We start from the raw sequence: 14,687 nt of genomic DNA, 5'->3' as shown, positions 1-14,687 counted from the left end.
TTTATATACCATTTATTAAATAATAATTTAGAGAGAATTTTTACGCATCACTTACAGCGTTGATTCCATATTTGCCCTTTTTGCAATTTAATTTTTTATATAATCTTTAGAAATAATTTCATATAATCTAATAGTTACTTTATTCCTCTCTTACTGATTTGAAAATCCTTTTCCAGGATTAAAGTATACGCATTTATACGTATCTCTGAAGTAGAATCTATGTTGAGAATAACAAAAAATTTCGGGGATCTTTTTTACCATTTCTTGCAATTAGTCTAATGTGGCGTTCCAAAATTGTCACATCATGACAATATTTGCTTCATAAAAGCTGTGCAATTTGTATTTACGAAATATTATAATAGTCCACAGACTAGTAGTAGTTTACATGAAGAAACAGCGTGGAATTCTGAAAATTGGACTTAGATAACTCCATTAGCCCCTTTTGCTAAATTTAAATTTTTATATAAAATTATAAGGAGTCCAACTTACTTTCTTAATTAAGTATATTTATTACTTAGAAATTATATGGTTTAATCGGTAATACAGATGCTTTAAGATCCCCTGAAGTACTATTAGTAGAAGTATTACAAGAAATACATATTCTTATATAATGAATTGTATAAAATTTTGAAAACAATTTAAAAAATTTTCGCTCTTTAAAAAATATTCTTTTTAAATTTTTTGTTAGTCCGTATGGAAAGAAACAATTGAGTATCTACTATTGAGAACTATTGAAAAATAATTATTCAGAACTATTCAGAAAGAAACCATTTATATTGTCAATGTAGTATTATGAGACATTATCATTTATTATTATTAAATACGAATAGTTTACTACTCAAGCGAATAGTAATTACAGGCATTTACGTTCATTACTATAATATAACAAATGATACATGCCTGTAGTTACTATTCGCTTCAATAGTTATGAATAATAAAGGTCTCATAATATTACATGACATAGTTTCAAGGAGCTAATGAAAACTATTGTAAAATATAACTCAGAACTATTCAAAGAACTATGTACGAATGTCATGTAATATTATGGGACCTTACTATTTATAACTATTGAAGCGAATAGTAACTATTTACGCATTTACTGTTAGAATGTTACTATTAGAATAAATAGTTTACTACTGTTACTCACCAATGTGGAAATTGTGTACACTTATTTAACATTGAAAAATATTGAACATTTTTCTATGTGTTCTCAAAATTAATTTTAAGAGTTGAAATCACCTCTCAATCATCCTCAAAAGTGTTATCTCGCCATGAGAATTACTCCGAGCATATAAATAGCAACGAACTATGTTTCCGAAAATTGTAGAATTGATAAAGAACTGAAATGAAGTCTTTATCTTGATCTTAGAAATATCAAGATCATTTAAAAATCAAATTGATTTTTTCATCCTTCAAAGATGATCCTTCAAAGAAGATTACCAAAAATAAGACGAAAATCAGGATTTAATGAAGCGACATGACTCCAATAAATGTATAAATGCCAGTACTTGTGCCAGTACTTGTGCTAGTAAATTCTGAACTAATAAATATCAAAAATATTCATCTAAAATCCATTCTTGGAGATGGTTGAGGGATGGTTTTAATCCTTAAAATTAATTTTAAGGAAAAATATATAAACACGGGTTCACTATTTTTCAATGTTAAACAAATGTGAATAATTTCATCCAGATTGGTGAGTGACAGTTACAAACAGTGTTACTTATGAATACTATTGGGGCGAATAGTAACTATAGGAATTTACCATTCATTATTACGGATTAGAATCATTGAATAATTTACTATTGGAGCAAATAGTAAGTAGTAACTACATTTTAGCGATTTTCGTGAAAATTTAGTAGTATTACTTCCCAGTTCGCAAATATCCTGATATTTTATTGTATTTAGTTAGGTAGTAAGGATGAATTAAACGGTTATTTTTCATTAACGATTAAAACAGTTACTGTTACTTCAAAATAACCGGTTACTTAAACAGTTAATATATAAACGATTATTTTTTATAGTATTCTGTAACCTAGTCATCCCTTTTTTTTCATTATTTCTCATTATTTAAATCATTTAAGAAATCTATTTAAAAATATTTCGTTATTTAAAATATTTGTACAAACAAATAAATGTAAAATATTAAATTTTATGCATAAAGATTGATGTCAACTTGGTAATGAGTAAAGTCAATATTACATACGTCCGTTTTGTTCAATTAATTTATGTAGTCGCGAATAGTTATTTTTCAGAACTATTCGTCAACTATAGTCGTAGTTATTATTTAATTACTGTTCAATTACGTAGTCACAAATAGTTTTTCAGCACTATGTGTTGATAGTCGTAATTACTATTTAACAAGATTGTTCAAAAAACATGTTTTTTTATTTTAAAGGAAAAACATTGTTTTTTTTTATTTGGAACAATGTTTTCTGTTTTATTTTGTGTTTTTTAAGGAACAAAAAGACATATTTTATACAGGAGGAAAACATGTTTTTTTTAAATGTTTTTTTTGTTGCTTAAATAAACAAAAAATATTGTATGAATATTTGAACCTTTCGCCATAAAAAATAATATATAATTGAAAGAGTCAGTTATTTTTATTTATTATTTTTATTTTTTATCACTGCTAATATGATTCTTGTGTAAGCGTCACTGAATGCTTTTCCAAAGTATACGGATTGATAAATCAAGAATACTGGTTCATTCAAAAACTCCGTTCAAAATTTATCTTTTTTCTGAGGAAGCCATTAAAAATGTTAAATCAATAATATGATGACTTGCGCTAAAAATAATATCAATGTTGTTATTCGATTTGGTAATATAATTCCATACAGTTGCTTCTTTTACTGACATAAAAAGATTGTTTTCAGTTTTTGGGTTAGTGCACCACAAAACTAAGAAACAAATTAGGCACAGAAAAAGCTTCAAAATTAGTAACAATTTTGAAAGCATTGAACAAAAAGCTAATCTAATTGAACATGAATATTGAGAATTGAGACTGAGACTGTATAATCTGATCTGTTTTAAAAATTTTTATGTTTATAGTTATTAGTAGAAAAAACTACTACTGAATGTAGTTTATATTCCGTTAAAAGATTTAACGAATTTTATTTATATGCTTGTAGCCTATATATAGTAGTATTAGTAGTAATATATGTACATATAAATAAATAAATAATTTTTTTGCAACATATTTACATATTATTTTTTGTTTCATTTTTACAATTTCTTTTCCAAATATTTTAATTGCAGTATTTTTAAACAGGTTTAATTAACAATAGTTTAAAATTATTTAAAACAAAAGTGTTTTAAACATATTTTAAACAAACCATTTTAAAAGCGTTGTTTAAAACATAACTCTGCTATTTAATTACTGTTCAATTACGTAGTCGCGAGAAAAAGAATAGTTACTATTCAAATAACTATATAAATTGAGTAACCATAGAAATCTAAATAATACACAATAGTTCTCAATAGTTCCTTTCCATACGGGGAACCATATTAAAATAAGTTAGCAAATAAGTACGAGCATCGTATATAATTAGAAAATTTATAATTAGAATTTTTATATGATTATAATTAAAATCGTAACTATAATACTAAAATATGATTTATTCTTATGTTAAAATTAAAGAATTGGTTTATTATTATTTAAAGGAGACAAGCACTTTCATATTATTATTCACAGTTAAAAAAACTAGACTTATATAGGTATATTAATATAGGTAATTACATCTACCTATATGGTAGATCTATATAAGTATATTAACATAGATGTCTTTTGTATCTAATTGTATCTCTCTATAGACAGATCAATAATAATTATCAGTATTTTTTAACGTTTTGGATTTTCAAGATCTAAGACATAGCATTGTTAAATGTTTTATTCTAAAACATTTTAGCAGCAGAATATTGACATAACAGTACTATTTTAATGATAACAACACAAATTTTGAAATTATGTCACCATTATTAACGCACATTATGCGCTATGATTAGCTAATACCAAATTGCTTTTCAAAACAGAAAAATAATGATGACTCATAGCGTGTACAGAAGTATTTAAGAAATTTAGAAAAAAACAACAAAGAAGCTATCAACATTGGGCTTGATAACAGGACGAAAATCTGTCAATATAAGTCCACCAATATGGAGAAGCTCAGACCTCAGTTCGGAAACCCAAAACACTCTGATTTTTTTCGTGTTGTGACTTCTTTCTTACAATAAACAAGGTATTCATCCAAAACAAAATTCCCCGATGTATAACTTTATTGACAATTATTGACAATTATTTTGGTTTATTGATAATTATTTTGTTTTTGTACTTTTTGCTGCATATACATATACATATACAAATTACATTTTTTACAATATATTTTCTATCTCTCTATTCATATCTTTTTTATAAAAACATGCAATGGATAAACCACGATGTTTGCCTATTCTAGAATGCAAAATTCGTGTACCAAGATGATAGTCGAAAGCCGTAGTTGATATAAAATAATTGCTCTCAAAAGATCTGATCTAATGAATTGTAACAGCTTTTACTATCAAATTTTACTAATCGAGTAAACCGTGTTTTTAATTTATTTGTAGTAATTAAAATTATAACAAAACTAAGTGGATCTATCTATAGAACATATAGAATCTATAGTAAATGTTTACAATAATGGAAGCAGTTCTGATGCTCTTGATTTTGACATATATTGTTAAGATCATGATTCTGAGTAATCTACAAGTTTTAGCTGTCGCTTGTCCTTTGTGAAAAAGTATTAATAAAAAAAGTTTAAAAAAACAACGCGTTATTTCGACTATGTATAACATCAGAATGATAGGGTGAAAGTCGTACGTCCCCAAGCAGAGAGGAAAGAGGGATGAGAGTTGCTTCGCGTAAGAGTTCCCAAGCAGAAAGAAGAGATGGGATAGGACATTTTACTTTTATCAAATATTGTATCAAACTATTAAAATCACATGTTAAGTACAAAAACTCGTGAAGATGCACAATCAATACACGTTATCTTACTTGTACTAATATATTGAGAAATAGCAACTGTACGCTTACAATTTGAAGAATTGACTAAGACTGCGCGATCAAAATTTGTAAATACCCACTAAAACAAATAAATGTAATCGAACAGTTACAGAACATTAGTGTTTCCATAAGACTGCTTTAAAAACAAAAAAGAGAGTCGTTTCGCGTGGAAATCGTGTGCTTCTAAGCAGGAAGGAGGGGGGGGGATGTTTGAATTGGAAAATTTTTCAGGAATACAAATATTCAGAAAATTTAATGGTATATGCATGGGTTAGGGTTAGATTATATATAACTATTAAATGTAAATGAAAATATAAAATAGTATTTAATACTGTATATGTACTGTGTATCTGTATAGTAGAAATAAAACGTTATTTTTTGTTAATAATTTTGTTAATAATTTTTTGTTAATAATTTTTTAACAAAGGACAAGAAATGAAACTAAAACTTGTTGGAGGTTACTCAAGGTCATGATTGTGATAACATATGTCAAAGTCAAGAGCATCGGAGCTGTTTCCAGTTATGTTTATTATAAATATTTACCGAATCTATAATTATAAAATAGGTTAAGCATCTATTTCTCGTTGTATACATTATTTAAACATGTGCTAAGATAAATTATGTACAAAATGCTAAAATATTTAGTTACAGTATTAAAAGCAGATTGTAATAATATGAAAAAAAAATTTTTTTATTTTAAATATACGACGTAAGTAATAATATTAATTTTAGAATTGCCTTTTCAAATATTAAGTGATTAAACTTTTCTTTAAAATTAATAGTAATATTAGTCTCTCGAGAACTCTCTTTAAACAATAATAATGGAATAATAAATAATATCTACACGATAATTTGTGCATGTATTTTAAAATTTATTCAATTTTACATTGATTTAGAAAGTATGAATGTTTTAACTTATTTCAAATCACTATTAGCGAACCAAATTTTGTGTGCATTGATATCTTGTTATCAAGTAATCAAGTCGCAATATGCAGTAAATCGTGTTTCTCTTTTAATTTCATTATATTTGAAGAAATGTTATATCAGTTAGTTACTATGTTAATTATTAGTTGCAACGACAATCATAATTGAGAACTTGTTAATCATCATCCCAGTAAACGCAGTTGTATACCATTAATGTAACATTTATAAATCCAAATATAACAGGTTATGTAACTAGAATGCAACATGTTGCATTCTCGTTAGTTGTAATTTTCCACCCAGATGAATAACAGAGATTATGTAACAATTATATAGTACTTGCTGTAGATGTTATAAATTATTATATAATAGTTATATTTTTATTATATAAATGTTTTAATGTGTTATATTTTTATTGTACAATTGTTTTGAATACATTATATATATATTATGAATATATTAATGTCGCTGGTAGAAATAAAATCGGTTGGAAATGTTCTTGGTGGAAATAAATCGCAGAAAATCACTGAAATCGCTAAAATCTTTATTAATTGATCTATTTCAACTGAATTATACTGAAATGGGTCAAGATTGATTCGTTTACAATTTTATCACATCTTATTATAGCCACTTACATGTTCTCATGACTATCTCTATATTATCAGTGTGACAGATTTCTTAACCTGAAAAGTAAGTCTTCACTGTAAGACTGATTAATATCTCCATTACGGAGTAAAGTGATACTTTATGTACCAAATTCGTTCATTTTGTGCAAAAATGCATCGAATGAACTTAATCAACATCAGAGGTGTAAAATCAACAATCACTTTTACATTTAATTAATTCCATGGAATAGCTTTTAGTATGCATTGATATAATTTGTAATTTAAGCGACTAAATTCACTATTAATATTCTTCTATAGCATAAGTAATACTCATTGCGTAAATTTCTCATAATTTAAGTACAAATAATCACACGTGTTGCGCTTTGTCGCGCTCGACAGCTTAAAGCTCAACTGGCACAGAGCTTCGCGACGTCACAGATAGAGACCGCAATATTATGAATCATAATTTAAATTATATATAGTATTAATATAATATCGAAACAACTATTATATAACATGCCATTATATTGCTGTTCATTTATTATAATGTATAAATAATGAAACAATAATTAATAGTTTCATCACTTGGTTGTATTATATATTTAAAGTAAAATTATATAGTTATAATATAAATAGAGTGTAACATCTGTTACATTATTTGTCATTTCCACATTATATTGTATTTATATTTAGTATTTATTTGCTGGGATTGTATTTAATTTAATTATTGAAATTTGAATATACTTCTAATGGGATATATCTCAATTGCAGTAAAATTCAATTAGTGTAACATAAATATAACTGATATAACAACTCTTCAAATATGTAATTAAAAGACACAATCTGCATGTTGCGACCTAATTATTTAACAACAAGATATTGTTTTATATCAAATTTGTATAAATTTTGTATTGCTGTATACAAAATTTGTTTCGCTGATGATGGCTTGAAATAACCGAAATGATCATACCTTCTAAATGTAAGATTGAATCGATTTTAATATATACTCGAATTACATAAATAACTTTTCCTTTAGTTTTAAAATTAAATTTCAAATTGCTTAATTTGTGCATATATGATCATAGTTAATCTCGAGCAAAGGATAAATGTAAATACTGATACCATGAATAAACTCTCGATACCATGAATTTTCTACAATAACGCTATTTTTTATGATTCAGTATATGTATCAATATATGTATATACAGGGTGTCCCAGAATAACTGCCAAATATTTTATGCGTAGACGCGTGGATTAAATTGATGGTAAGTCGAAAAGTTATTTATAATTTTCGCAATAATTAACAAGATTTTAATAACTAAAAATTGCTGAATATTCATTTTTAATAACTTTTTATTTTAGTACTATCAATTTTACAGAAAAACAGCAAAAGACAAAAATTGTTTTTTTTTCTTATACAGCTCTAAGAATGTTTTCAGAATTTATTTACTTTTTAAAACTACATTTTTTTATCGGCAACTATTTTTACTCGTATGTGAGAAAATGGTATTAAAAAATTCTTAAAAAATTCTGAAAAATTCTCAGAATATATAAAAATAAACAATTTTTGTTTCTCGCTGTTTTTCGGTACAGTATTTGAGTAAGAAATTACTAAAAACGAATGTTTCTAAGTAATTTCTAAGTAATTAATATCTTGTTAACTATTGTGAAAATTGCAAAATGGTAAAGGACTTTTCGACTCAATTTAGTCCGCTCTATCTATACAAGAGCGCTTGATAAAAAATTTCGGAATTTCTGTGTATATATAAGATGCGTCATCAAAATCTGGACAAATTTCAATTTAAATTTAATGCGATATTGTATCTCCGTCAGAGATTGTTATTAGCATGTGAGAAAGCAGTAATGTGCTGTCATGGGAATTATTCCCACATGGGAATGTTCGTGCGCATGTGTAAGCTGCCGTCACAGTTTCGTATTGCTTTCACATCATATCGACGATATACACAACCTGAGAAAGCCTGATGCTTTTAGTAAACAGTCATATTCTCAAAATGGTCACGATGTTGAAACCAAGTGCGGAGTATAATCAAAGATCCACATCGAAAACATTCGCGTTCAACAACGAAAATAATTCGGTTCTTTGGATACTCGAGATCAACTTTATGATTTGTGGCAAAATATACGGCTTTAGAACAGTCCAACGAAGGTTTCAGTATGCCAAAAGAAGAGTCGAAAGAACGCACCGCGAGGACCTCCGCAGTCGTAGAAGGAGCTCAAACGTTGATTTCGGATAACCCATGGCAATTGTTACGAAAATTAGCATCGATTATTGGTATAAGTGAGCCAACAATGCATCGGAATTGCTGAGGAGGACCTTCGATATAAATCGTACACACTAAAGATACAACAGGTGCTCTCTGAGTCTTCATGGTGCATTCTTTCGAATGACTTTTCTTCGCTGGTGTATGGGAACCTTCGTTGGACTGTTTTAAAGTCGTATATTTTGATAACACAACGTCATAAACGGTTGATCTCTAGTATCCAAAGAATCGAATTATTTCCGTTGCTGAGCGCCCAGCCCGAAGGCCTTCGATTATATTCGCATTTGGTTTCAACATCGCAGCCATTTTAAGAATATGATTGTTTACTAGAAACATCAGGCTTTCTGGGACGCTAACAACATCCTTTGGCGGAGACACGATATAGCGAAAAATTTAAATTGAAATTTGTTCGAATTTTGATGATGCACCCTGTACACACACACACACATACACACACACACACACACACACACACACACACACGCACACACATGTATAGGATTATGTATATATTATATTGTATATATATGTATATATTATATATATATATATATATATATAGAGGATAGACAAGATAAAACACATCAGACCTTTTATAAAGAATATACAGAAACAAGTTAAATCACAATATATAAAGAAAATTTATAAACATGCATTTTTCAATCTCTTTTGTTATTCTTATCGTTTTATCATTGAATGGTAATTGTTGAGTTTACTTTCCTCCGATGTTGATAAAATTATCATTTGATTGATTTTTGCACGAAATAAACGGATTTACAAAAAAAATTGTCGCTCTACTTGCGGCCCAAGATATTAATTGTTAAATGTTTAGATTAGAAAATCTGTCACATCGATGGCATAGATGGTTATACATATTATAGTCTCTATTTTATAAACACAAATTCTCTGTTTTAAAACATAAATTCTCTGATTTAAAAATACAAATTTTTTGCTTTAAAGACAAATTAAATTATTTTTTATGCAGTATGTCTGGCGAGACTTCTGCCAAACGCCTTTTGTAGATAGAGCGGTTTAAACTGAGTCAAAAAGTTCTCTGTCATTTTGCAATTTTCGTAATGGTTAACGAGATATTAATTACTAAAATTACATTGCCGAATTGGTCTTCAATAATTTTTTACTTAAATACTATCAATTTTACAGAAAAGCTGCAAGGACCAAAATTGCTTATTTTCTTTTCATAAAGTTTTGAGAATTTTTTTTCAAAAAATTATTAAAGATCAATATTTGGCAAATTTTTAGTAATTATAATAATAATTAACCATTGCTCGTTAACCATTGCGAAAATTGCAAATAGTAGAGAACTTTTCAACTAATAAGTGTTTAATCTGCTCTATCTATAAAAAACATTTAGCCGAAGTCTCGCCAGACCTTATATAATTTGTACTCTTAAAATAGAGAATGTGTTTTTAAAGCAGAGAATTTGTGTAATTGAAGCAGAAAATACTTATTCTAGCTTTACATACATGTTCTCATATCTCTCTATGCCTCTCTATCGATGTATAATAGATTTTATAATCTGAATAGTCGTCAACTTTAACTACGATTAATATCTCAGTCCACGGGGCAGCGCAATACTTTTTTTGCCAAATTCGTTTATTTTGTGCAAATGATCTTAATTTTATCAACATCATAGGTGGGTAAGCTATGGTTGCTAACTGATTGGGGTAATGAACTGGTTTGGCCAGTATTTTCACTCTCCGGCCGATTGCCGATACATGTATCGACCTTTGGTCGATAAGATCCGGCTAAATTTGAAAAGAATCGTACAAATAATCATACAAAATAATTATGACGATTCTATGCAATAATACATATATAAAATGTATCTTTAGCATTATGAATAATTTATGAACAGATGATCGCAACCGACTGTCTGTGAATGGTCAAAGCAGAAATTTGCGTTCATATGAATATTAAAAAAATATGTTCAGAAAGAATTCCATGTATATATTGGTCATCCTACATTGATGGCTGCTATCGGACAGAAAATATGATGTTAAACAAAAAAATTAGATTAAGTAATTCAGTTACGTTTATTTAATGTTCATATATTTTAATAAATAAAGTTTATTATTCTTTTTATTTAATTATACATAGTTTTATTTGGAATTATACACTTCCAAAATCATTTAAATAAGGATTGCGGTTATGGCCGGTAAAAGCTAATTTTATATAATCCGCGTGAAAATATACGATAACTTTGAATTTTAAAGCAACCCTGGAGGAAGCTAAACTTAACAATTACCTTATAATGAATAGGCAGGTTTATTTAATTTTTTTTTATTTAACGATTAAATTTGTTTTGTTATATCAATTTCTGGATTTGATTTTCAAATATCTTTAGTACATACTTAAAGGTGCTGTTTTTTATTATATTAAATCACTAATAACATGAATGTAAAACCCATTCTACAATTGCATAAGCCTAGTCACTATTGAATACGAGAAGAATTATATTAGCAATTCTTACAACTACAATCACTTACAACTACACTTACGCAATTGTATTAGACTTAAGTTTTATTTGAGCTAGATGGGAAAAATTATACCTATCAATCATTTTATGTTTGTCGTGAAAAAAATTTTTCGGACATTAATTTTGAAAATTTCTTTCATATTTTGAAATTTCGTTAAAATCATTGCTAAAAATCTTCTTACTGTCCCGCGATTTTATCGCGTATTTATGTTTCTTTATTCTCGAAAGATTTATCATCATTAAAATAAAATTATGTTGTATAATTAAGGAGTCTAATGAAAAAGAAAGTAAAATATCATTCTCTCCTTAATCCAAATTACTTAATATTGATAATATCTTATTTTTAAAGGAAGCTTCGAAATAAAAACTTAATTTTTGAAAATATTTGTGTCACACAAACTTTAGCAAAATTTATCGAAAAATTATATAACGTTAATATTTCTTCTGCTCAAAAAGTACCCGGAATTTCTCATTGATGAAAGACACGTGTTAATAGTATGTTAAAATGTTGCTTTTTTTCAATAAATTAATACAACACTGTTTTCGATTGATGCAAAATTTGAGTGCGATCTGTAATTTAGTTTGTTTACGGCAACTGTTTATATGTCTATCTTAGCTGCATCGGATTTTATAATGGAAAAAAAGTTGAGCAAAGAATGTGTTTGAAATTTGTGTTGCTAACGAAATTTCTTGTATCAATGCATTAAAAATGTTACAAAAACGGGGACTCTTCTCTCTCTCGAAAACAATCCTCCTAAGCGTATGAGTAATATAAATTGTTTAAAGATAGCCGTAAAGATAGAAGATTTATCGCATTCTGTCTATCGACATCAAATTATGATATTTTTGACGGACGAAAACGTCGATAAAGTGAAGAAAATTATGTTTGTAATTATGTCGTGTGAATGAAAGAGAGACTGTTTCAATCCTTAGCATCTCTAATGGTTCGGTTCATCACATTTTTGGAAAGATAATACGTAGATTTTGTATCATGATAATATGCCGTCGCACACAATGTCTTTTGAATGCGACTTTTTGAACAAACATGCAATCATGCCCATATTTAGTATACATGGCATCTATACATGTAACTTTTTCTTGTTTCCGAGATTCAAATTTGCCACTACAGGAAAGCGTTTTGATTCGATTGATTTCATAAAAGAAAAATCGATGAAGGAGCTGAAGATCAGGAGCCTATGAAATGTGCTATAAAGAGTAGATTAATTGCTAAAATATGTGTAGAGTAATTCCGATATATACGCCGAATCTTAATTTATTAAGTATTAATTATTATTTTTAAGAAAAATGAACTATAAAAAATATCAGAAATTCGAAAAATTTATTTTTCGTAATATATGGCTACTCATAGGAGGAGGGGGGGGGGGAAGATATGTATGGCTCACGAAAAATCTACAAATAATGCTTATAAATAAGACGTAAAATAACATAATAATTTAAAAAATGTTTACTTTTAAAAAGTTTTATTAAGTTTTATTAAAGAATAAGAATGAGAAATATGAAATAATAGATATTACAATCTTCCTACATATATTATAAGTATTATTACATGAGATATTTGTGTAATGTGTTTATTGCATTTAGTGTACTGAATTCAATCTACATTTTGTATGCTTTGGACATAAAATTCCACTCGCTAAAAATGCTATATATTCCAAACAGGCGAGATATACAAGACAATAACTAACTAATATAATAATAACTAAATAAAAATAAACTAAACAAAGAATACAAGAGCAAAGCACTTATATTTTGTTATACTATACTATAACATGCTTTATTATCCTCTACACTTATGTATCATAAAATAATCACTGTCTTTTACGCACCCAACAGTAATCATTTTACGTAGATTATAATTTATGATGGCGCTACTTATTACAATGAGAAATCAGTTCAACTCACAATATTTCATTAATATTAACAGTAAAAAACTGAAATCATAACACAAATATAAAGGCATGTAACAGAGTAGTTGCGAGAAAATTACTCCCACTCCTACTTTCTCTGACTTCTGCGGCGTAAATCCCAGCGCGGCATATTTGCCGCGGCATATTTGCCGGAGTTACTCTATAGCCTCGAATAGTGATTATTTTAAAGGGGATAAATTATCCTAAATTTAAAATTTTGCGTTTAATTTAAAATTTTCTGGGTACTTTTTGAGCAAATGAATGCATTTGCGTGGATTTTTTGCATAAAATTTTTGTCATATTATCATCATATAATTACCATATTTGCCCGAATATCCCCACTCAGATGCTTTCGATGCTTGCAAACCTGTAATTATACAATACTCTTAGTCGTTTCTTTTTGTACCAAAAAGTGTTTACTTTTCAATTAATATCTATATAGAAATAAACTTTTAAAAGTACAAAATTATGTATGAATAAAATGCGCAACAATTAAGCGTCATTAATTATCCCAACAAATTAAAACAACTAATTGAATTAAGTTTGTCAACATAAATTACTAATATTACTAATAAATATAATGAACCTATTACATAAAGAAAAATGATTTTTATATCTTATTATAAATTTTAAACCCAATAAACACATGATAATATATTAAATGTTCATTAAACGTAAAGTACGTATAAAAATAGTATAAGAATAAAAGTAGTATAGCAGATAAACAGTTTAATTTTTACCATTTTTATGCAATCGTATAATACATGATAATGATATCCATTTTTATTATGTTTCCATAAGATAAAACAGACTTTATATGTTGAAAACCAGTATATAAAAAGAAAGGTTTAATTTTAAGAGTGTATCTAGTTAATACATATATATTTATATAATCCAAAAAACTGTTTATTGAAAACATATATGATTTATAAAAGAGATCTCATTTGTAAACAAAATATTATTGTACAAATAGTATAATCATACATTTTTAAAATGTCAATAAATGGTTGTACAAAAAACTTACACTATACACTTTTATAGCTAAAATATACGATTAATAAACATATTTTATTATTTATATTAAATCCTTATTAAGTTGAATAGAAGTATGTTTTCAACATTTATAATAATCAAACATATTTCCTTTCATAAATGTGTCAAGATATCGCGTTGTACAATTATTCATAATATACTTCTATGATATGTATTTTGACTATAATATTTAATGATATGCCCAATAAACACATGTTGGTATACTACGCGTTTATTAATGTAAGTGTATAAAATTGATATTGGCATATACGTTAAAAAATAGTTCATAAAACATCAGAATTTTATCTATTTTTATATAAAAATAGTATAATATTCTAATTAAGGACATTCTCCGAAAAAATCCATTTTCTTTTAAATTTTTCTGAA

The 14,687-nt window shown here is 27.2% G+C and overlaps 1 protein-coding gene across 1 annotated transcript in view; it reads right to left on the bottom strand.

Moving 5' to 3' along the window:
* LOC108685262 (putative carbonic anhydrase 3) overlaps positions 1-14,687 on the bottom strand; it is a 22,564-nt gene that overhangs the window by 3,385 nt on the left and 4,492 nt on the right. The window contains exon 2 of the mRNA XM_018189963.1: positions 13,588-13,635. Coding sequence (XP_018045452.1) covers positions 13,588-13,635 — 48 coding nt within the window. The remainder of the gene's footprint in view (positions 1-13,587; positions 13,636-14,687) is intronic.

This window comes from Atta colombica, unplaced genomic scaffold (assembly GCF_001594045.1).
Source record: "Atta colombica isolate Treedump-2 unplaced genomic scaffold, Acol1.0 scaffold15, whole genome shotgun sequence".
NCBI classification, from domain to species: Eukaryota; Metazoa; Arthropoda; class Insecta; order Hymenoptera; family Formicidae; genus Atta; species Atta colombica.
Note: the sequence above shows the minus strand (reverse complement) of the source record. Positions and strands in the feature narration are given on the sequence as shown.